The 25,430-nt window shown below is 40.4% G+C and overlaps 1 protein-coding gene and 1 long non-coding RNA gene across 2 annotated transcripts in view; one reads left to right on the top strand and one right to left on the bottom strand.

Moving 5' to 3' along the window:
* The window catches only part of LOC132529349 (uncharacterized), a 215,425-nt gene that overhangs the window by 103,338 nt on the left and 86,657 nt on the right, over window positions 1–25,430 (top strand). The window contains exons 5-6 of the long non-coding RNA XR_009543424.1: window positions 17,756–17,841; window positions 19,719–19,808. This is a non-coding gene — a long non-coding RNA (uncharacterized LOC132529349). The remainder of the gene's footprint in view (window positions 1–17,755; window positions 17,842–19,718; window positions 19,809–25,430) is intronic.
* LOC132528951 (germ cell-less protein-like 1) lies at window positions 12,627–14,423 on the bottom strand. Its single transcript, XM_060165123.1, is given in 3 exon segments — window positions 12,627–12,791; window positions 12,793–13,340; window positions 13,556–14,423. Coding segments are annotated over 3 exon segments (1,581 nt in total).

The following is a 25,430-nucleotide window of genomic DNA, read 5'->3' as shown; positions in this document are numbered from 1 at the left end:
ATTGAATTTTAAGCTATTGTTCAAAGCTTCATGCTCTTACTTCCATATATTATTTTCTGATTCACTAATTGGGTATTCGTTACCCTCCTCTGAGCACTGTGGTACTCTGAACTTCTCTTAAACAGTTTTCCTAACTCTGTGATAGTAGTCATTTATGTACTTGGTTTTATATGCCCACCAAATTGCATATTCTGAGTGATGACGTATATAGGAAGCGGTGGGCCATAGAAAAGGATCCCTCAGATAACCATTTAACTCCTCAGGGATTAAGCATCTTACAGCACTTGACTTCCTGTGTTCTATCACATCTTCCATAGCCATGAGTTCTGTACCTCCCCAAACCCTGACTTTCATGGCCTCTCTTAACAATAGAACTGACCTGAATTCCTCCTGGGGATAATCACTCACCTGGACAAAGATGGGAATGTACTATATGCAGCCTAGAAATCTATGAATCTCCAGCTGCATCCTGGTACCCACCCTGTCCTCCACCAAATGGCATCAGTGGCTGTGGGACATGTGTCCTCTTCCATGATGCCGACAGTAAATGGATACCACATTTACTTCCTGGGGTCCTGGATAAATAAGAAGAAAGCTAAGAGTGGAACATATTCTCTTGACGCTTAAGTCTTAGTAGACACTTAAGGTAGTCCTTGAGATCATATAATATGGTAGGCTTTATCCTATAGCTTAACTGGTACACAAAAAACTGCCTACCAGCAACCCAAGTGGGAAGCCACATCTTTATCCTCACCTACCTCTCCCCTTCGCCAGTGGTGTTCAGTATACCTCCTTCTATCCACCCCATATCCTTGTCCACACCTGTGCCAGTTTTCTCTCTAAACCGAGTCATCTCCACACTCCAGCCTTCTGACAAAGATGGAAATTCTCTAAGATCCAAACGTTATATGGAGCTGCCCCTGTGTAAAAACTGCCAACAGCTCCCACTTTATTATAGGATATGTCATATAACCTCCTGGCTAGATTGTGTTTTCCTATCATCGTCCTCCTAAGATCCTCTCTAAGATCTGGACATCCTAAGATTCCCTTTGTTTTACCACATAGACATACTCATGGCCCCGCCAACACAGTCTCTCTTTTCATGTATCTTCGCATTTTCATAGCTTGTTACCTGCCAAGAATGCCTGGCCCTGAATGTCACTCCCTTTTACTTAGTTGTTATTTATTCTTTTAGACTGGGTTCAAATGAAACCTTCCCCCTCATATTTCTGTGTAGCCACAGCATTTGGTATTTATCCATTATGGTGTTTCTCACATTAAATTCTAGCTATTTGCATAATTAACTCTCTCTCACTTGACTGTGAGCTCTTCATTTTTATAATCCCACCTTCCCACATATTTCAACTATCCTTTTTCTGACACCTAGCAGTACCTGTTTTATAATAGGTACTCAGTTTAATAAGAAATAAATGAATAAATGAGAATGACCACAAGTTAAATAAAGTATTGAAATATTTCCAATGATCAGATGAGTGTTAGCATAGAAATACTCCAAATTCTGTTCATGTGAGCCCAGAATGACTGGTTCATCTAATAACATTTGCTATAATAATCAGAATTCCTTGATGAGTAGGTGGACTCTCAGTGTAATAGGGAAGAACCTTTTGTATTCTATAACAAGTTAATCACTAAAGGGATGTTGCCTATAAGCTTAACTTATACATAATGGCCCATCTCTGGGAACCCTGCTTCCCAGGTAATGAGCATTAAGCTAAAATACCTTTGGCTCACAGGAAACATCCTGACCAGGCCCACCCGTGAATGACTGCAGGGAGGAAGAAATTAACACATACTCTCTGGAGGCTGATGGGAACCAGGAAGTGTTTGACTTTACTCCCTCCCCTTTTAGTATAACAGGAGCCTGAATCCTAACTCAGGCAAGATGGTTCTTTGGGGCACGAGTCCGCCAGCTTCTTGGTTTGCTGGCTTTCCGAATAAAGTCATTGTTCCCTGCCCCAACAGCTCGTCTCTCGATTATTGGCCTGTTGTGCGGCAAGCAGTACGAGCTTAGGCTCGGTAACATTAGTGTATTTTGGCGGGGGATGGAGGCAGAAACAACCAAAAGATCCCTGTTGTTTTACTGAAATAAACTTTCTAAATAAGAGCAGATGATTTCTTTCCTCTTTAAACTATGGGACCTGAAGTCCTCAAATTGAAAAACTTAGGTTATATCAACGATCATGTATAAAGCAAAAATTTAAAAGTACAAAGCTCATAGGTTAACAGAGCTGATCCATTGACACTTACTAATGTTCTAGCTAGTGAACTAGACTTTGTAGTTGAATTATAATGCCCTCCTTTTTTTACCCAACCCCTTCAGTGTCTCTGCAGTGCTCAGTGATAATGTATGAGTTGTTAAGAAAATCCCCTGGGCCTCAGATGTTAGCCAGCTGCACAGCAGGAGGTGAGCCGCAGGTGAACGAGCTAAGCTTCATCTGCCGCTCCCCATCGCTCCCCATCTCTCACATTACTGCCTGAACTATCCCCTCTCCCCCCTCCCCCCACCCCAGGAAAAATTGTCTTCCACGAAACCGGTCCCTGATGTCAAAAAGGTTGGGAACCACTGATATAGACCGTAGTGTCCTGCTTCTATTTTCAAATGTTAATGGAAAAAACTTCAAAGACCTGGATCCTTTAGTTATAACAAAAAAACAATTAGAAAGTTCTTAGAGTTATTTGTGGTTTATCTGGTTTAACTGAAATTGAGTTGTATTCTTATGTTATTGATTTTTTTCTCTTTTTTGGGCAAGATTACCCATTCCAGACTAGAACTCCTTGATACCCAATTTTAGTGCCTCATGTTTCTTCTAACTGCAAAAAGGATTAAAAAAGATGCTGGTTGAGCATTTTAAGATTTTTCTGAAGATAGTTTTCTGAATATCCAGTATTAGTTTTTCACTGTTCTGTCTTTGGGCAAAAATGAAGAGATATGAAGAAAACTGCTGAAGAAGAGTTAAATAATCAACTTTTTCCGAGCCAAACCGAGGGCCTCCCGGTTTGGTGGAGATCAAGTATCAGCAAAACATTTTCTAATTTGTGTCCTTTTAAAAGGGTTCTTTTCAGGACTCTATGAGGAATGTGAGGTTTGGCCTCCTTTTTCACATAGGAATTGCTGAAAGGAGCACTTTATGTCTTTTATGACTATATGTTTCAAGAAGAATTTTTAACTTTGTCACAGTGTACGACTAAAGTGGTATTTATTAGCATTTAGCCATGCGTAGGTGTGCACCTCCACAGCCAGACCCACTACTTCTCCTCTGTCCAGGTGCTCGTACAGTCCGTCTGCGTTATGCCTTGCATCTGACCAGCTGCCCGTTCTATGGATTTGCCATTTGAAATGCTTCTAAAACACACCCCTTCATCTTCCTACCTTTTATTCCTCATCCCATGAACTCACTGCTTCATTCTTCATGGAGCCCTCACTCATCTTGGCTCCCCTTCTCCAAAGCTCCCCTCTTTATTATATCAAATGTGCATTGTTTTACCTGGTTTCCAAAATGCTCTTCAATCTGCTCTTATCTTCTACACCCAATCTTATGTTTTTACTGCTCTTTCAACATACTCACAAGTTTCCTATTTCTCAGAGCAGGGAATTAGAGCATATGCTTCGGAATCAGGGCTATTTATTAAACAATGTAGACTGTTGTTTTCAGACTTTCTGTTCCCAGCCTGGGAATCTGCATTTAAGTGGGTTCCTCAGGGGTGATTCTTATGTGTCTTAAACTGGAGAGTCTGCACACTTATCTCTTCTGTCCTCCCTGACCCAGTATCTCTGTAACTTCTAGAAAACATGCCCCTTCTGCACAGGATGCAGCCTCTGTTACATGTTAACATGTGTTGCTTTCTGATTGTGTTTCTCCACCTAGAGTATGAGTTCCCCAGGACAGAGGTCACATTTATACTTCCTGGTGAGCTAGAAAGATCACTGGGTTAGGAGTTGGGCAAGCTGACTTCTGTCACAAGTTCTAACTGCGAGGAAAAACATGGGCTCCTACGGCCTCAGTTTGCTCATAGGCAAGGGTGAGAACCAGTGGAGATGATGTCTAAATTCACCTATGTTTTAAAAGCCTACAGTGTCATTGTCATAGAAAGGTCAAGAGCTTCACTCTCACATCTGGGTTTAAATCTTAGCTTTGCCATTAGCCTTGTAATTTTAAGTGAAGGATAATTTCTCTGTGTCTGTTTCAGTGGGAGTAATAACATATACCTTTTGAGGTAGTTATGAAGATAACATAGGTAAAGTGCTTAACACGGTAGATCTTATATGAAGGTCTTGGCCTGTTTCTATTAATCTGTGTTCTCCCTCACTTCTCATAATGCTGGATAAAGACACATTCTTTCTTGAACACTGTGCTCCAGCATAGCTTTCTATCAGGAGACAGTTTAGTTTAATGATAAAACATGAAATTGGTTGGGTTCAAACTTGGCTCCAGTACTTAATAGCTCAATTACCGTGTGCATGTTACTTTAACTTTTTTGAAATGGAGACGCTAATATTTTCTTTACTATAAAGTTGTTATGAGGCTTAAGTAAGATAACACATGTAAAGGCCCAACCAATGCCTAACCCAAAGTGAATGGTAGCTATTATTAATCCTTCTGCCTAGGGTTAGTCTGATCCAACTGAAAATGTATTGTCTGGGAGTCAAAGAGACCTAACTTAAGAGCTCTGGAAGAGATCCTGGGTGCATTACATCATCTGCCTGTACTTCAGTTTCCTGTTCTACAAAATGGTACTAATAATAACCCACTCCATGGGGCACCAAAAGGATTAGATAAGGTAACACATGGGAAAATACGCTCAAAAGGCAAGGAGCTATATCAGGAATTACTTATATTTATTGTTATTATTTTCTTTGTACCCATCAAATGAAGGAATTAACCCAAATAATAGGCAATGTTTATTTAAAATTTACCAAGTTACAGGCATTTGATTCTCTAACTTAATCCTCTCAAAATCCACTGGAATAGATATTATTATTCCTCTTTTATAGCATGTGAAAATTGAGGTTCAGAGAAGCCAAGTGACATGCTCAAGCACTCACACCCAGTAAGTTGCAGAACTGGAACTGGACACCAGGAAGGATGACACCAAAGAGCAAACATTTAACTGCTATCAAAAGACCTCGGGCTTCCCTGGTTGCGCAGTGGTTGAGAGTCCGCCTGCTGATGCAGAGGACGAGGGTTCGTGCCCCGGTCTGGGAGGATCCCATATGCCGCGGAGCAGCTGGGCCCGTGGGCCATGGCCGCTGAGCCTGCGCGTCCAGAGTCTGTGCTCCGCAACGGGAGAGGCCACAACAGTGAGAGAGAGGCCTGCGTACCGTTAAAAAAAAAAAAAAAAAAAGGACCTCTAAGAACCCTTCTGGCCAAGTGATCCTGTTCTCTTGGTTATGACTTTTCCATGAAGAGACTGGATGTGATGTTGGAACAGCAAGGTGGAGGCTCTCAAAGTGAGTGGGAAAACCCCTAGAGTTTAAAATCAGAAGTAGATAGCTGTTACATGCCTGAACGTTGCCTTCATAGGAGGCTCTGGATTCTTCATGGTGGGAGATGGAACCCACCTTGGTCCTGCAGCCTTTCCCTTCATCTTCATGGAATGAAGGAGGCTGAACTATGTAGTTTCCTCACAGAAAAGACTAGCTCCTGTCTCTCCTTAATTTTCTCTATATCTTAGATCACAACCACACTGTGAGGTATTATTACCTCCATTTTGTAGATGAGGAAACTGAGGTTCAGAATGGCCAAGGGCTCTGGTCTACAAAGGTAAAACTGTTGGGACTTGAATATACATCTCTTGATACCAAGTCCAGTATTCTTTTCATTTACCCACTCTTCTAGACATGTTTTTATCTCTAAATCTAGATATGTTTTTCTCTCTAAATGATCTAACTTGAAAAAATGTGGTTTACATAAATATTGCAGAAATGTCTTCCATTGATATCGTGTCTTATATTACGTTCATACCTTATTTGTCCTCACAACAGCTCTTGAGTGAAACTTTCACAGTGAGGAAACTAAGGTCCAAATAGGCTAAATGACTTGCCAGAATTCACACAGCTAATCAGAAATATAACATATTATATTTCTTCATGTTTTGTGTACTTTACTACACCACTCATAGTGACTTGGATGATAAGATACTTTAATCACCATTCATTTTATAGAAAAAGTAAGCAAATCAAAGAATATCAAGAACCCAAGTCACCAGAAAATCACACTTGAAGTTGTGTTTTTTTTCTTTTAAAGTAATTGGAGGAATTCTTTTAAAGCTCTGTTTTAAAATTTAAGAATAATGATGGGGGTTTCAGTTGATTCAAAAGAAGTCAGTCCTTTTTCTTTTGAGAAATGAGAGAATTGTTCTCTTATAATACTCACAGGATAATCCAAAAGAGGCTTTCGGTTTTGATTGGGATCTTAGTTAAGCAAATGAGTAAAGACATCTGAAATTTATATTCTTTCACTAATTAACTAATTCTTTCATTCATTATTCAGTAACTGCATTGTGCCAAGTGCTATGCAACATTTGCTGTACTAATGATTACAAAAGAAAATGTGAGATACATTTATAAACAAACCAGAATCAAAAGTAGAGCTAAGTAGTTTGGCCTCCACGCATAGAGGATTAAACTTTATGTCATTCCTTTACTCTTCCCATGGAAATGACAATGTAGCTTAACGTCACTCCGGCTTCATTCCATCTGAGCCAAGAGGGAAAAAAAGGGAGTTCAGTTTGTAGTTGAATTGTCTTTATATCTTCTAGTTGGCAGGTTTTCTTTTCTTCCCTCCCAAAGTTGTTCTGTGTGTGTGTATGTGACTAATTTCGGGTTTATTTTCATTAAAAAAAATCTGAATTTACCTATATAAGGATAAAGATTTAAATGAAATTGATGTTGTTGCTTTAGATATTTAGAATTTATTTTTTTAAGAGCATTAAAATTTGATTTATTGAGGGAATGGAAAGGGGTATTTGACCCATACGTCATATGCCAATCCATACATCTGGAAAAAACATACCAGTACTAGTGAATACCAAGAGACCCTGACAGTGTATGTGATGGTGTTAAGATTGGCCCTATCAGAAGCCAGGATGGTGCCACCAGTCAGGTTCTGCTGGCTTTTGAAGCTCTGCTAGCCTCCTACTATCTCATCAACTCCTCTCCTGATCCTGCCTTTAGAAGCAGGCCACCGTCCAATGCCAGAACTAAGTCCATCAATGCACAATTTAAATGAGAAACAAACAAAAAACCCTGAACAAGTCCTCACTTGTCTGAGTTAGGGAAAAGCATCTCTGAGGTTCCCTACGCACAGGATTGGCTAGAGAGGCTATTCTCCATTTCCACTTCATGTCAGTCATTTTTGCTGCGTGTTTGAATGTGGAATGTAGTAGAATTTTGGTTGGCCTGATGTGTTGACAATTTCTTCATACCTACATTGGGGTTTTCTGTAGGAAATTTCACCTGTGGAAATGGAATACTTCTTAGTTCTCGTGCAACATCGTCAATTCATGAGCCTTTGACTGCACGGTAATCGTGAAGACTCCTAATAACCCAAAGATGTTTCTTCACAGAAAATCAAGAGAAAAAACGTCCATGACTCCAGAATAACTTTCTTTTTTATGAGAGAATATTTCTTTTTTGACTATAACCTTACTTAAACTCTATTAACTCTAATTTAATTTAAGCTATTTAAATACTTCAAATGCTATTAAACTCAAAGAGCACATTTTTTTTAAATGTATTTAGTTCCTGGGCATTTTTCCTCCATATCACACAGCCTTAATTACTATCCACTTATTGTTAAGTATATCATAAAATGAAATATACTGTATAAATTGCATTAATCTCTATAAAAGTAAACTTGAAGCAGAGCCATAAACTAACCAAAATCAGAGGTATGATAAAAAGGCAAAGTACATAAAACATCTTCTAACACTGGGACATAAAACATCTTCTAACACTGGGACAGATTTTACTGCATTCTTCTATTATTTCTGTGCAAAAGAGAACGGGCATTTTCATCTATGGAGTATTATGTAATATTTTCATCTATTATGTGATTATTTTTTCTTTTCTCCATGCCCTATTTTAATGTCTTTTCCCCAGAGTAGAGCTTCTCTACATCTATAATAATTTTCATAGATTTGCCAAGGCATTTTTACTGAGAGGAATGAGATAAATTTCATTGTGAGGGAATACATTTTCCTTTCATAATTACTCTTATAATTATGGCGCCCTGGCACATACTAGTAAGTAGGGAAAGAGGACCACTCAGTTATATCCTAATGAACATTTGCAATTATACAATTTTTAAGATCCGTAAGAACTTAAAAAAAAATGCTTTCTATCAGGCATAATATTGCTTGAATTTTATTTTCAAGAGTGCTGTCCATTAAATCATTGAGTCAAAATTTGCATTATTATAGAACTATAGACGTCAACTTCAGAATATAGAATCACTGATGCTTGGCATTAGAAGCAGTTTTGGATGTCTTCATGTCCAGTTCTTCTATGGCCGCACTAATATATGTTTTACTAAACTTTTTCTAATTTTCAGTACACAATTTTTTTTAAACATCTTTATTGGAGTATAATTTCTTTACAGTGGTGTGTTACACCAGTCAGAATGGCCATCATCAAAAAATCTACAAACAATAAGTGCTGGAGAGGGTGTGGAGAAAAGGGAACCCTCTTGCACTGTTCATGGGAATGTAAATTGATACAGCCACTATGGAGAACAGTATGGAGGTTCCTTAAAAAACTAAAAATAGAACTACCATATGACCCAGGAATCCCACTACTGGGCATATACCCTGAGAAAACCATAATTCAAAAAGAGTCATGTACCACAATGTTCATTGCAGCTCTATTTACAATAGCCAGGACATGGAAGCAACCTAAGTGTCCATAGACAGAAGAATGCGTAAAGAAGATGTGGCACATGTATACAATGAAATATTGCTCAGCCATAAAAAGAAACGAAATTGAGTTATTTGTAGTGAGGTGGATGGACCTAGAGACTGTCATACAGAGTGAAATAAGTCAGAAAGAGAAAAATAAATACCGTATGCTAACGCATCTATATGGAATCTAAAAAAAAAAAAAAAAAAAGGTTCTGAAGAACCTAGGGGCAGGACAGGAATAAAGACGCAGATGTAGAAAATAGACTTGAGGACACGGGGAGGGGGAAGGGTAAGCTGGGACAAAGTGAGAGAGTGGCATGGACATATATACACTACCAAATGTAAAATAGGTAGCTAGTAGGAAGCAGCTGCATAGCACAGGGAAATCAGCATCATGCTTTGTGACTACCTAGAGGGGTGGGATAGGGAGGGTGGGAGGGAGACGCAAGAGGGAGGAGATATGGGGGGGTATATGTATACATATAGCTGATTCACTCTGTAATACAGCAGAAACTAACACACCATTGTAAAGCAATTGTACTCCAATAAAGTTGTTAAAAAAAAAGAAAAAAAAACAATGGCAACAACTAGAGTTTGGTTTATTCAACTTTATATCAAAACACATGAACAGCATAGAAGCCTGAGTCATGTACAGAACATTGAAAACAGTTCAGTGCCCCTGCATGCTTGCTCTTTTGTTAAGGCAGAGAGTTTAAACAGAGAGAAGTATGAAGGGCTCTGATCAAGCTGTTGGCTCCCAAGCTCCACCGATGCGCCTTCACAAGGTCGTGGCTCCCTGTGATCCTATCTGTGTATCCTTTCTGTTTTTTGCATCTTTTTGTTGTTGTTGTTTGTTTTTTAACATCTTTATTAGAGTATAATTGCTTTACAATGGTGTGTTAGTTTCTGCTTTATAACAAAGTGAATCAGCTATACATATACATATATCCCCATATCTCCTCCCTCCTGTAACTCCCTCTCACCCTCCCTATCCCACCCCTCTAGGTGGTCACAGAGCACTGAGCTGATCTCCCTGCGCTATGTGGCTGCTTCCCACTAGCTATCTGTTTTACATTTGGTAGTGTATATATGTCAGTGCCACTCTCTCACTTTGTCCCAGCTTACCCTTCCCCCTCCCCGTGTCCTCAAGTCCATTCTCTACATCTGCGTCTTTATTCCTGTCCTGCCACTGGGTTCTTCATGACTTTTTATTTTATTTTTTTTAGATTCCATATATATGTGAGCATATGGTATTTGTTTTTCTCTTTCTGACTTACTTCACTCTGTATGACAGTCTCTAGGGCCATCCACCTCACAAATAACTCAATTTTGTTTCTTTTTATGACTGAGTAATATTCCATTGTATATATGTGCCACATCTTCTTTATCCATTCATCTGTCTATGGGCACTTAGGTTGCTCCCATGTCCTGGCTATTGTAAATAGAGCTGCAATGAACATTGTGGTGCATGACTCTTTTTAAATTATGGTTTTCTCTGGATTTATGCCCAGTAGTGGGATTGCTGGATCATATGGTAGTTCTATTTTTAGTTTTTTAAGGAACCTCCATACTGTTCTCCACAGTGGCTGTATCAATTTATATTCCCACCAACAGTGCAAGAGGGTTCCCTTTTCTCCACACCCTTTCCAGCATTTATTGTTTGTAGATTTTTTGATGATGGCCATTCTGACTGGTGTGAGGTGATACCTCATTGTAGTTTTGTTTTGCATTTCTCTCATAATTAGTGATGTTGAGCATTCTTTCATGTGTTTGTTGGCAATCTGTATATCTTCTTTGGAGAAATGTCTATTTAGGTCTTCTGCCCATTTTTGGATGGGGTTGTTTGTTTTTTTGATATTGAGCTGCATGAGCTGCTTGTAAATTTTGGAGATTAATCCTTGGTCAGCTGCTTCATTTGCAAATATTTTCTCCTATCCTGAGGGTTGTCTTTTCATCTTGTTTATGGTTTCCTTTGCTGTACAAAAGCTTCTAAGTTTCATTAGGTCCCATTTGTTTATTTTTGTTTTTATTTCCATTTTTCTAGGAGGTGGGTCAAAAAGGATCTTGCTGTGATTTATGTCATAGAGTGTTCTGCCTATGTTTTCCTCTAAGAGTTTGATAGTGTCTGGCCTTACATTTAGGTCTTTAATCCATTTTGAGTTTATTTTTGTGTATGGTGTTAGGGAGTGTTCTAATTCCATTCTTTTACATGAAAGCATCTTTAGCATTTGCCTTATGTATTGAGGTACTCCTATGTTGGGTGTGTAAATATTTACAATTGTTATATTTCCTTCTTGGATTGATCCCTTGATGATTATGTAGTGTCCTTCTTTGTCTCTTGTAATAGTCTTTATTTTAAAGTCTATTTTGTCCGATATGAGAATTGCTACTCCAGCTTTCTTTTGATTTCCATTTGCATGGAATATCTTTTTCCTTCCCCTCACTTTCAGTCTGTATGTGTCCCTAGATCTGAAGTGGGTCTCTTGTAGACAACATATATACAGATCTTGTTTTTGTATCCATTCTGCCAGTCTATGTCTTTTGGTTGGAGCATTTAATCCATTTACATTTAAGGTAATTATCGATATGTATGTTCCTATTACCATTTTCTAAATTGTTTTTGGTTTGTTATTGTAGGTCCTTTCCTCCTCTTGTGTTTCCTGCCTAGAGAAGTTCCTTTAGCATGTGTTGTAATGCTAGTTTGGTGGTGCTGAATTCTCTTAGCTTTTGCTTGTTTGTAAAGGTTTTAATTTCTCTGTTGAATCGGAATAATATCTTTCCTGGGTAGAGTAATCTTTGTTGTAGGTTTTTCCCTTTCATCACTTTACATATGTCCTGCCACCCTCTTCTGACTTGCAGAGTTTCTGCTGAAAGATCAGCTGTTAACCTTATGGGGATTCCCTCTATGTTATTTGTTTCTTTTCCCTTGCTGCTTTTAATATTTTTTCCTTAATTTTTGATAGTTTGATTATTTGTGTCTTGGCATGTCTCTCCCTGTATCCTGTATGGGGCTCTCTGAGCTTCCTGGACTTGATTGTTTCCTTTCCCATATTAGGGAAGTTTTCAACTATAATGTCTTCAAATATTTTCTCAGCCCCTTTCTTTTTCTCTTCTTCTGGGACCCCTATAATTCGAATGTTGGTTTTTTTTTTTTTACCATGAAAAAATATTTAATGATTAAAAACATATATAGATTGGATGAATATTCGACTAGGAGGAGGAATCATAAAGAGAAGTTGAAAAAATTAAAGGACAGCTTTAAACACACCAACTGAAACAGCATTTATAATTGGCCAAATTATTCCTTTGGCATTCTTTTAGCCAAATAAAAATAAAACTTACAGATGGATAATTGAGGTTCACTAACATTAGGTAGGATCAAAGTTCAAGCTAAAAATTACCTCTATATTTGGTTGCAGAGAAATGTGAAATTTACCTATGGCAATTTTCTACTGATGCCAAATTAAAAAGCATGGGTCGACATCTTTATAACAAACGGTTTGACAGATATTTTCTTGGCTTTAAAATGTTTTTTTATATATGCATAGAAATGTAATGAGGATAAGAATAGTCTTCTGTATTATCTGAACAGTTCATAAGGCCTTTGTCACTGTTAGTCACCTCAGATGTGGATATCTACAGGGCTATTAAATTAAAGCTGGCCAGAAAGGTTTACAAAGTGCTACTGTTTCCAACTGATGAGATCCTCAGTTTTCTGGATTTTCTGGATGAGGATTATTTTCAGTTCTTTTTTCTGGCGATATATACAGGAAGTTACAGCAGATATATAAAGGGAAGATCAGAAGCCTGCTGTCCACGTTCATCACTACTTGTTCTTGGTCCTTTTCAAGTGTAAGTATTTGATAGCCAGTTGGTTCTACTCCGTATTAGTTTTACACTACTATCAAAAGAAGCCAAATGTAATCTAAATGTTATGCTCCTTCAACGTTGTAAACTGACAGATCCACTACATGGCTGATTCAGTGTCTTGTGTTTGAAAATGATGTATCGATTGGTGTAAGTTACAAGCAGGTCAAAGCTGAAGTTAAAACCTGTCCACCGCCAGCAGTATTCACCATCTTTGGCAAGCTTTCTACCACACCTCATGCTATTTCCCTCTAGCTCTTCTTTATTGATTTCTTGAGGCCCCACCTCACTGTCTTGTTCTGCCCAGAGCATAGCAAGCCACTGCTGTTTATACACAGAAGATAACCATTCTGAAGGTACTGGAGAATCTTGTTCGATAATTCTCGTGGAGGCCAAATCACTGATAATATACTGTAACCTTAAATGTCTGAATACTGACACAAATGGTTTTCCTTGCTCAGTTTCAAGGAAGGTCATACCTTCAAAATCTTTTCTCCTCTTAGAAAACCAGACATCTGTTTCAGTCAAAAACTGTTTTAAAGATCCATTCCAGGGCTTCCCTGGTGGCGCAGTGGTTGGGAGTCTGCCTGCAGATGCAGAGGACGCGGGTTCGTGGCCCCGGTCCGGGAGGATCCCACATGCCGCGGAGCGGCTGGGCCCGTGAGCCATGGCCGCTGAGCCTGCGCGTCCGGAACCTGTGCTTCGTAGCGGGAGGGGCCACAGCGGTGAGAGGCCTGCGTACCGCAAAAAAAAAAAGATCCATTCCAAGAAGGCACAAGTTGAAGGAACATCCACTTTTTAAGGGCTGTGTATACATCCATCTCCACTTGCATCACAAATAAGTTAGATGAGCCAATGAGTTGTTTCATGACATTTATACTGAGTTCTTTAAAAAGTTCAACATTCTGGTGAGTCATCAGATTGTTTAGAAGCCATTCAAGGCACTTTTTCTTTACAGAGTCCAGTCCATAGGTCCCTGCTGATGTGTAATAGCCACATACGGTTTTCACATTAACTGTTTCCTTCATCGTCTCACCACACTGCTGTATTAAACCATCCAACTGTAGCATACAAGCTGCTGCCAAAATGGCAATAACTGGACTGGGCTTTATTAAGACATCATCTCGATACAATGACCCAAATGCCACCTGCAGTGCTTCTATATCAATATTCTGGTCTGGAATCTCCAGTTCAATAATATTCATGCTGGACTCCTTCCATGAACCACCGAACATACTAGAAAAGTAGCCAGATTGACATAAATATATTTTGTGTAAGCTCCACTCCTCTCCTAGAGCACAAATCTTAATGCCACTGTTTTCACCATTTAAAAATAATGTTTGATAAATATATTTGGACGTACTCTTCAATTTTTTCCTTCGAGGGGTGTTGAGGAGTCGCTGCTGCCCGTCCCCTTCCTGCTCATCCTCGTCTGTCTCAGAATCGGGGTGACAGTAGCAGAAGGCCCCTCTGCTCCGCTAGCGCTTACGGCTGCCCGGACAGTAACAGAAGCCGTGGGCGGCTGCGTCGCCACCACTCTCCGGCCTCCAGGCCGAGCCCCCAGCCCCAGAACCGGGCTCCTGCTGGGCTCGGGCTCACCCCGGGTGGCACAGCACTCGGCTGCTCAACGAGCCCATGGGTCACGGCTCACCGAGACTTCAGGGAGCGCACCTCAGGGAGCCCAGCGAAAACGGTCTCCCGCCATGGCCCGGCCACCACTGCTGGCCTCCACGTAGCCTGTGTGCCTACACCGCCACCTTCTCATGGGCAACCCCGACTGTTGCGTTGGACACTACCGCCTCCATCCTCCGCCATGCCTGCTGCCTCTGGCCGCGCAGCGCGCGCGGACCTCAGGACCTTGCCCCCTCTGTTGGTGTGTTTAATGTTGTCCCAGAGGTCTCTGAGACTCTCCTCAAGTCTTTTCATTCTTTTTTCTTTATTCTGCTCTGCAGTAGTTATTTCCACTATTTTATCTTCCAGGTCACTTATCCGTTCTTCTGCCTCAGTTATTCTGCTATTCATTCCTTCTAGAGAATTTTTAATTTCATTTATCGTGTTCATCATTGTTTGTTTGCTCTTTAGTTCTTCTAGGCCCTTGTGAAACGTTTCATGTATTTTCTCCGTTCTGTTTCCAAGATTTTGGATCATCTTTACTATCATTACTCTGAATTCTTTTTCAGGTAGACTGCCTATTTCCTCTTCATTTGTTTGGTCTGGTACGTTTTTACCTTGCTCCTTCATCTGCTGTGCGTTTCTCTGTCTTCTCATCTTGCTTAACTTATTGTGTTTGGGGTCTCCTTTTCACAGGCTGCAGTGGTAGTTCCCATTGTTTTTGGCATCTGCCCCAGTGGCTAAGGTTGGTTCAGTGGGTTGTGTAGGCTTCCTGGTGGAGGGGACTGGTGCCTGTGTTCTGGTGGATGAGGCTGGATCTTGTCTTTCTGGTGGGTAGGACTGTGTCCGGTGGTGTGTTTTGGGGTGTCTGTGACCTTATTATGATTTTAGGCAGCTTCTCAGCTAATGGGTGGGGTTGTGTTCCTGTCTTGGTAGTTGTTTGGCATAGGGTGTCCAGCACTGTAGCTTGCTGGTTGTTGAGTGGAGCTGGGTCTTAGCATTGAGGTGGAGGTCTCTGGGCGCACTTTCACCGTTTGATATTACATGGAGCTCGGAGGTCTCTGGTGGACCAATGTCCCGAAGTCGGCTCCCCCTCCTCAGAGACACAGGCCTGACACGCGGCTGGACCACCAAGCCCCTGTCAGCCACATCGCTCAAAAGAAAAAGGAGAAAAAAAGAAAGAAAGGAAGAAAAAAAAATAAAGTTATTAAAATAAAAACTAGAGGGCTTCCCTGGTGGCGTAGTGGTTGAGAGTCTGCCTGCCGATGCAGGGGACACGGGTTCATGCCCTGGTCCAGGAAGATCCCACATGCCACGAAACAGCTAGGCCCATGAACCATGGCTGCTGAGCCTGCGCGTCCGGAGCCTGTGCTCCGCAACAGGAGAGGCCACAACAGTGAGAGGCCCATGTACCGCAAAAAAAAAAAAAAAAAACAACTAGAAAAAATTATTAAAATTAAAAAAAATTAAAAAGTAATAAAAAAAGAAAATAAAAAAGAAAGAAGAGAGCAGCCAAACCAAAAAACAAATCCACCAATGATAGTAAGCACTAAAAACTATACCAACAACAGACAGACAGAACCCTAGGACAAATGGTAAAAGCAAAGCTATACAGACAAAATCACACAAAGAAGCATACACATACACACTCACAATAAGAGAAAAAGGAAAAAGAAATATCTTTTGGGAAGTCTGAGGTCTTTTGCCAGTGTTTAGTAGGTGTTCTGTAGGAGTTGTTCCACATGTAGATGTATTTCTGATGTATTTGTGGGGAGGAAGTTGATCTCCACATCTTTCTTCTCCGCCATCTTGAAGATCTCCCCAGTACACAATTGTTTATGAGACTTGCTTAAATACCACGAAGGATGTAATGTGTATCATCAGAGAGGGAAGCCTCTTCCAAGGCTGAATGATGCTAATAGGAGACAGCTCTTGAACACCTAATATGTGCAAGACACTCTTCTAGATATTACACGGGGTATAAATTTGAGTCAGACTTTACGTTTGTACATAAAGTACTGACACTCAAGTTGAGGGTATAATATGTTTTCGTGAAAAAATGACACTGTAATAGCAGAACTGTGTTCACTTGCCCATGTAGATTTTAGATGCTCTTACCTCCAATAGAGAGTTGAGGCAGATATCTGCTTACCAGGGCCTCTGCTTTGAACATTGTCTCTCCAGGGTCCCCTAAGTTGCATCTCCTTAAGTTTGTACCTGAACTTTCCCTTCCTGCCCAACAACTTTTAATTGATAACACATTTGCATAAACATCTGGGAATTTGATTGGCACTTCCTAGAGGCTCTTTGCCTGATTACATTTTCAGTTCCTGTCTCTCAAGTCATGGGCAAGTAATCCCCACCCTCACATCCACTGTAAGATTCCAGAACACTTGGCTACACACAGGTGCTGGCCCAGGCTCAGTGCCCCAGCCCTGCAGAAGCCAGTGGAGCCAGCTATGTGTGTCGTGGAAAATAGCTGGTCACAAAGACCTGGAGAAGTGGAAAATTCTCCTTTGAAAGGGTCTATCAGGAATTGGAAAGTGAAAGCAGGAGCTACCACCCTTTTCAAATATGGAGTCACTTTTAACATCTAAAACTCTCATGGCCAGTCATCTGATCCAGTTAACACTATTAGTCTCTACTGATAAAGTAAATAATAATAATTGCTGCATTCAGAATACTTTAAGTTTATTTCTTATTGTATTAATTCTAATATTTCAAAAAATAATGGCACTTATGCATGTGAGACATATTATTTACTCAACTGTCAGCAGTGCTTGGTGTATATGTAACTTTATGATATCCTGGCAATAATTCCATGGGTGCTCAGGAATACATGTTTCATAGACTTTGAACCATATAATGATAAAAATATAATTATAAAATCATACTGTGCAAAGCAGATTACACCCATTATCTCTTTTAGTCCTCAAAACTTCTCTATGGGATCTGCACTGTCAAACTCTATTTTATGGATGGGGAAACCAAGGCTTCCAAGAGAATGAGTAACTGGCCCCGGACATAGAGCTAGAAGTGACAAAGCTGAGGTTTGACCCAGGCCTGTCTGCCCTGAGAGCCTGACTCTATGACTTTACCATCAGACACCAGGAAAGGGTTAAGAGAGTCTGAGGTGGTTGAGTGCAAGAACTGTACCCAGAATTGCCACCATGCCCAGCCCTGCCACCTCTGTTGTTGATATGTCAGCCTTTCTCTGGAGCTAACTGGAACCTGACAGTGAAGTTAAGACACACACAACAAAGGGATTTTGTTTCAGTTTCCTAGAGCAGCCACTGAGTTAATGTTAAAATTTGATTTTGAGTTGATTTCACTCATCCATGCGATTTTGTTTTCTTAGTGCTTTCCAGGTGCATTTCTGCAGCATGATAAACCACCTTGGTCGGCTGAACACATTTCTTGGTTTTACATCCTGACAAAAGCAAGGTAATTGTATAATTTTTCATCTGGGTCCTCCAAATGAGCACAAGGGCGATCAGAAATTTCAATTATGATAAAATATAGGAAGTGTCAAGGATAATAAAGAGAAGAAGCAAATAAAATACTAAAGGAGTTAAGAGGAAAGAGGCATTATTTTGACCTTCTTAGGTTGGAGAAGGCTTTGTGTAAAAATAAGTTGGCATTTTTCCTGGACGTTGAGGAATAGTGAAGCTTTGGCAACTTGAAGTTGATGAGGGGATGGGCCTCTAGGTAGGAGGATCATTCCTCTATCATCTAAATCAGGGCGTATTAGAGACTAAAAATGGGGCACTTTTAATAATTGTAATAATAATTGTACCTAAGCAACAGAACAAACTGGGACTGTCCCGGGCAAACCGCATGTGTGGTCACCCAAAGTACAGGGGAAAGGGTAGAAGACCTCTCTGTATTTGATTGGAGCAAGAGAGGGGAGTAGTAAAAAATCAAATTAGAAAAGTGCGTTGGGACTACATTGCAAAGAACCTTGAGTGCCAGGTGATATTTTATAGACAGTCTAGTCATGGAAAGTTTGTGAATAGGTGAATACGTGATATAAATGAAACTGTCTTTCAGAAAGATTAATTTGACAGTAGAGAGGAAGATGAATGACAGAGGGCAGACATGGGAATATTTACTTGATATGTCCATGATTTCTTCTCTATCTCCAAGTCTTCTTAGAGAATTTGCCTTGTCACAGTTTAAGTAAGGATAGCCCCATGTCCCATGGATCCTTGTTTTTCTTGATTACATTTGATAGAACCAGCGGTAAACATATGACTTTCGCTGGTTCAGTGAGATATTGTCCTCTTAGAAATTTGAAATCAAGACCAGAAACCAACTTTTTAAACTATAGGAATTCATCCTTTTGGGATACCTGAGGTGGGCCCTGAGTAAGAAATGAGTTTAGCAGAGAACTGGTGTGCTGTGTGCAGAGAGAGAGCAATACTGCAACAGTGCAAAGTGGAGCAGATATGAAAGGCCATGTGCACATGTGAGAGAGAGGCAGAGAGACAGAGAGAAATGGAGACAGACAGACAGAGAGGAAGACTGAGAGAAGGAGAGAGGGGAGGAGAAGGGAAGGAAGGGGAGAGAGAGATAATGACTGATGGCTTTGAGGTCCTGTGATACCTGCTGTACCTCATGCTCCATGATATTCCTCTGTGTTATTGTCATTAACTAAGTCGATCCTAGAACAATGTGGGAGTTAGGGGCACCGACCCTCCAAGGAGTTGAAAATCCACATAATCCACTTGTAATTTATAGTCAGCCCCTTGTATATACTGTTCCTCCATAGAAGCAGTTCCTCCTTATCCTCAGATTCAACCAAGCTTGGATCGTGTAGCACTGTAGTATGTACTACTGAAAAAAAATGCGCTAATCTGTAAAAATACTGAATCACTGTGTTGTACACTTTAAACTAATATAACATTATTACAAATCAGCTATACTTCAACAACAAAAATCCACGTATAAGTGGACTTATGCAGTTCAAACACATGTTGTTCAAGGGTCAATTGTACTTTCATCTTAATCTAATTTGATTAGGTTTATTTTCTTGAAAACAAATGTGTTCTGACTAAGGTAAAGAAGGAAATGTTCCCCAGTAAGACCCACCTATTGATTCTGGATCTGCCTTTTTGAACAACACAAACAAGTCTCCTTCTCATAATAGCCCTTCACATATTTCAAGACAGGCATTGTTTTTTTATACAGTTTCCTATTCTTGAGGCTAAATATTTCTCTCTTCAGCAAGAGCTGTTCTGTCATCTATTTCTTGTTAAAGATGGTACTCAATTGAGTGCCTTCTTTTCACAATCTTCTTTTCTCCTGTGTTTTTTTTCAAGGCAGGAAAATTAAAGCACTCACTGTCCCTGACTCTCTTCCAGTTATGGGGAGATGGAGAGGACCTGAAGAATATTCTTAGCAAATGATATGTAAGTAGAAGTCTTATTACCACACCAAAGTTGGGTCCACTAACCTGTGTGCAGTAAAGCCAATCGACTGACATTGGCTAGTGTTGAAGGAAAGTGCAGCATTTATTGCAGGGCACCAAGCAAGGAGTCCAGGCAGCTAATGCTCAAAAGGCCTGAATTCCTCAATGGCTTTCAGGGAAAGGATTTTGATACAGGGTGAGGGAGGGGGTTTGTAGGGTGTGTGATCAGCTTCTAGGCATTCTTCTGCTTGGTTGGTGGTGAGGTAACAGGGAACAGGGTGGTGTTTCGGAAGTCAACATCATCGACCTTCTAGCTCCAACTGGTTTGGGGTCTACTTGCTTTTGGTCAGCATGCAGTTAACTTCCACCTTGTGAGGCTTTCAGTATCTGAAGAACAGCTCAAGGATATGGCTCAGAATATTATCTATAGCCCTTGAGGAGGAACTAAAGTTCCTTGACTTTGTTTAATGGCTAAGCTATTATTATTTTGTCTTGCTTGACTGTTTTCCTTTGTTTTTGCATTTTCTCACTTCTCTGATTAAATTTGTTCTTTGTAACTCGAGGAAGCCCTAGGAGGCTAAAATTTTTCTACAAAAAAGAGGCAAAAGGAGGTCATGGGTTGGGGGGGGTGGTCCTTTCCTGGGAAGGCCCCATAGAGTCCTGCTCAGTTACAGTCTCTAGGAAGAACATTTTTTCCTGAACGAAAAGGCGAACGTCTTCTAGGGAGAGAACGCTTTATCCTTCTCTTGTCTAGGATGAGGAGAAGATACCTGGAAGTGTAGCATCCCTCTTATGACTTTGAGGAGGTAGCAAGGATGCTGATGTTGGAGAATAAAAAAGACCTGGTTCCTAGTTACTATCTCTGAGCTGGCATATCCTCCATGGGCTGCCATTACAATACTGCTTGTTGCATGAGACAATAAGAGCCATTTTGTATAAAGCCATGTAGCACATTTTTCTGTAACTAGCATACAAATAATAACTAATAAACTTTCTTAGGCTTGGACATGATACTTTTGTAAATATGATATAAGATTATACTGGCTTTTAAATCCTCTGTATCATATAAACACTGTAATTCATTCACTTTAGTGAAATTTCTTCTAATTGTCAAATTTGTCTTCTGTGATAAATATTCATAATTCCTAGCCATAAAGCACAGAAAGAATTTAAATCCATTTTCTTAATCCCGTCTGTTCTGTATACCTGCTTTCCTTTTCTCTTCTATAAGAAAAAAGAGAAATCAACATCTAATAAATTGATAGAAAAATATGGCAGAAGACTTGCAAATTTCTAGGGTTAGTTTATGGAGAAGGATACAGAGAAGAGTAAACCACAATTTGAAGACAGGTTTCTTCTAGTAGGAAGAATAAAGCATAGTCTCAAATAAGTAAACATAAAGCAGAATGAGTGGAGTAATTGGATAATTTTAATGTCTATAACTTTTTGCTGCTCTGCAACTGTTGTCCCACAATAACATGGAGCAACTCCAGTAGAGCAGAAATGATTGTGTGTGTTCAGTCTGTAGAGCACTTGAGATGGAGCCCCTCCCACCCCTGGTCCCCTGCAGCCTGCAGCCCATGTGTGTCATGGGGAGATGCAGAAATGCCCAGGCCCAGAAGGGGAAGCAAGGAGACCTAATGTCAGGGCAGGGCAAGGTCAAATGGGCAGTGTTGGGTCAGGAGCCATGGTGGGCCCTCTGGGCATCAGCAGCAGATGCATACAGGCCAGGGGAGTACCAGGAGATGCAGCAGGCAAAGAGGAATTCATCCAATGGTCAAGTGAGGTGACATGGCTCAGTGAGACCAGTGAGGAGCTGAGGACTGCGCAGGTGACAGGGACCTCTCACGCCTGCCACCATGATGTTTTCTAGGAATCTCTTGTTGCTCAGAAGCTACTGGGAGAGAAAGACTAAGATATAGAGGTGTGAGATAACTGTGAAAACATGTACCCCAAATACACCTAGCTAAACTGCAAGAGAATAAGCTTTAAACAAAAATTGACTCTGTTACCCAGATAAGGTATTTTTTTCCATCGCTATCAAAGACAATAGAGGCTTGTGATTAAATAACATTTCTTTACATCTGACGTAGAGTGTGTGAACTTTAAAGTCACTTCAGTTACAGCATACTTGATTTAAGTAAGTGGTATGTACAAAGTCATAGGAGAGTTCAAATGAGGGTCTCACTCGTAGTCCACGGATTAAAGGGTGACATTCGAACAAAACCATGTGGAATGTGCATGGTTTTTAATGGGAGAGAAGAAGAAGAGTAAAGATGGGTATTTTAGAGTCAGGACACTGGGGCAGAGGAACACGACCTGCATGGGAAAAACATGTTGTCTACTAGCTGGAGCACATTCATCGACTGAAGCATAACATTTCAGAAGTGGAAAGGATTTTAGACATGAGTACGTTTTTAATCTGATCTTCTCATTTACAAGTGAGGCGACTGAGGCACGGGGTGGTGAAGGGCTCTGTCACTCTCGCATCAGCGTTGGGGGCCAGTCTTGAAACCTGGTCCCCCAGGCGCAGGTGAGGGCTTTGTTCTCTACGACACCCTGCCCAGATTGCCAAGGACCCTAATGTGGGCTGTTTCATTGGCTATAGAAATTCACAGACTGTTTTTGAGGAGAGGATTTTTAAGAAAAGTAATGCAGCTATAGGGTAATAAGATAGATTAAATGGATGGAATAGGATGGATAGATCTGGGGAAGAAGAAAACGGACCTGGAAAGGATTATTGCATTTGTTCGGGGATGAGGTAACAGAGCCAGGGTATAATGCTGTAATAATTATAATCTTGGGATTGTAACTATCATTGCTCATTAGGTAATTTCCTAAGGGTCTCTGGTTTCCTAGTGCCTAGAATAGTGCCTAGGGACTCCTGAATGAACTATTGAATGAATGAGTCAACAAACGAAAGTTAGTGACTATAGAAATGCAGAAGGAGATTTCCATGAAAGAAATATTTTTTTGAGTCTCAAGACATAAACTGGAGGATTTTGGAGGAGAAATGTTGAGTTGATTTGGACCTATGGAGTTTGATGTGGAGAAGTGACCTGCACAGGGATTTTGCAATCAGGCAATTAGAAAGTGAGCCTGGAGCTCTGAGAAGGGTTAGGGCTGCAGATGTACAGTTCTGGGGAAACAATCAGAAATATGGTGCCAGTGATTTCAAGGCTGTACTCAGGGCTCTTTACAGAATAAGCAGAATGAAAACTGGTCCCGTTCTCCTCTCATCAAAGTAGACTGTGCCCTCCAGTGAAAAGTGAAAAATTAGAACTTTCCCTCATATATGCTAATCAATCTCTGGTGTGTGTGTGTTTAGTACTATTGTAGCATACATATGAAAGCTGACTGGTCTTTGAATTCAGCAGTTACAGTCAGCTAAATTCTGAACCTGAATAATGCACGGGCGGGGTGCTGTTTACAGGGAGCAAGTGATTTATTTTATTGCTTACATTTCAAATCCTTTAATATGTTTCCCAAGAAGTCGTTATTTGAAAAATTATTGCAAAAATACGACCGGAGAAAAAAAATGAAACCCATGTCGGTCAGCTGATGTGAATTATTAAGTGTATCTGTTTTTCTAGAATACTTTTACTATTAGAAAATTGGTGTCTCCCATTCCATACTAAATAAGTGTTGAACAAAGATTTTAAATTATTAGTTTGAAGTTGTGCCAGGATTGCAGCCTGTGTGTCTCAGTCCTGTTCTTGATGGAGGAAAAAAGGAAGGAAGGAAGGAAGGAGAAAAGGAGTGAAATTGAATAGTAGAGTAGTAGCGCAAGAAGAAGGGCTGAGGGAGAGGGTTGTTTTATATGTTTTTTTAAAGACAGGAGTCCTCACACCAGCAACCATATTACAGCGATTGTCACATCCCGGACATTCATTGTATAAAATTAATAGTAACAGTGAATGGACATGTTTTTGACTTCATAGCCCCCAGCCTGTGGATAAGCTGAGAGCCTTCACAGATCCTCCTTTGAGAATCACCACTCCGATGGCATCCATGCTGACCCTGATGTCAAGGGACTCACATTCTTGTTACGGCTCTGTCTGTGGCTAACCATATGTCCCGGGGAAAGTCATTTAGTGTCTGCTTTGGTTTCCTGTCTGAATACCTGACCCTTCCTGCTTTACGGGGTTGTTGCAAAATGAATTAGAGAAGGTATGAGAGAATGCTTTGTATTCTCATAAGAAAGGTCCTCTGTGATTCTAAAGGGTTATTATTAATTCACCCAGAATAAAGACTACAAACTAAGCTGAACGATAAATAGATCTGATGAAAGTGCTCACAGTTTCCTGCTCTGTATAACACAAATCTCAGCTTTGGCTGCTGTTAGCACCAAACGATCCCAGCTACTTGTTCCAAAAGTTTAATCCGTAATTGTATGTGATTGTGCATTTGGTAATATTTAAGAGAACGTGCCTAAAGAAGAAAATAATGTTACCTGGGTACACATGGATCCAAGGATAGGATTTTTATAATGAGGAACAGTATTTGACACATCACCACCACCGCAAGCACCCAAATAATTGTTTAAACAATGGCACAGCAACCAAGTGCCTCTCGAGGCTGGATTGTTGACTTTAAAGATGAATCCCATAAATAGCCGGCCAGAATTTTAGCCTACACGGGGCTGAAGTACCTTGTGGCAAATCTTTAATTTGTGGCTAATGACTGAATCTATCTCATGTCATTTTTAAATCAGGAAATCTGAGAAAATAAGCATATGAGAGGTTGAAGATCCAAAAGTAAAAGCTATGCAACTTTTAAGCCCTCAGCACTGCAATTTATATTTAACAGTGATTAAGTACTGGGATCATATAAGGGGCTGTCATTTCATCAGGAGACATGTTCATTTTTAACTGAACAAAGCAGATTTAATGCTTTCCTAAGAAAGGACGAAGGTATTGAACTGTTAGAAAGCCACAAATAATCCTAGTTGACTTATGGTGGGCTAAATAGAAACTAATTTTTGTAGGAGTCAATAAAAATAATCTTTACTAAAAAAACCCAGTAATAATCTTTACTGGATAGTGTCTATAATATCCCTAAGTCTCTGAGTTTGTGATTTATAGATCAGCTATCCAAAGAATGTAAACAAGAACATTTTCTCCCTACGTCTACTCCATTAAGAAGTTAAGATGAAAATAACATTAATCTGACTCCTGTCTTCTGGTTTAACCTCATCTCATGCCGCTGCTCCATAGAAGCCCGGCCATCAGGCCGATGGCAACAAGGTCTCAGAAGCAGCCATGTCTCTGCTTGGGGGGTTGCCTCTCCGTGGAATGTTCTTTTCTTCCTGCATCTGATTAACTCCTGCTCATTCTTAGAAAATCAAATCACTATCCTTCCTTCCGTTAATCCCTCCACAAACCCGTCTCTGCTGCACCACAGTTGAGGCCCCATCCTCACCCTCTCTGTTCTCAGAGCTTTATGCATTTGCCTTTTATATTACCCTGCTTTGACTTTTTTTTTTTTTTTTGGTGGGACGCGGGCCTCTCACTGTTGTGGCCTCTCCCGTTGCGGAGCACAGGCTCCGGACGCGCAGGCTTAGCAGCCATGGCTCATGGGCCCAGCCGCTCCGCGGCATGTGGGATCTTCCCGGACCAGGGCA

The sequence above is a fragment of the Lagenorhynchus albirostris genome, chromosome 11 (genome assembly GCF_949774975.1).
Source record: "Lagenorhynchus albirostris chromosome 11, mLagAlb1.1, whole genome shotgun sequence".
NCBI classification, from domain to species: Eukaryota; Metazoa; Chordata; class Mammalia; order Artiodactyla; family Delphinidae; genus Lagenorhynchus; species Lagenorhynchus albirostris.
The sequence above is the reverse complement of the archived record's forward strand: the minus strand, read 5'-3'. Positions and strand labels throughout refer to the sequence as shown.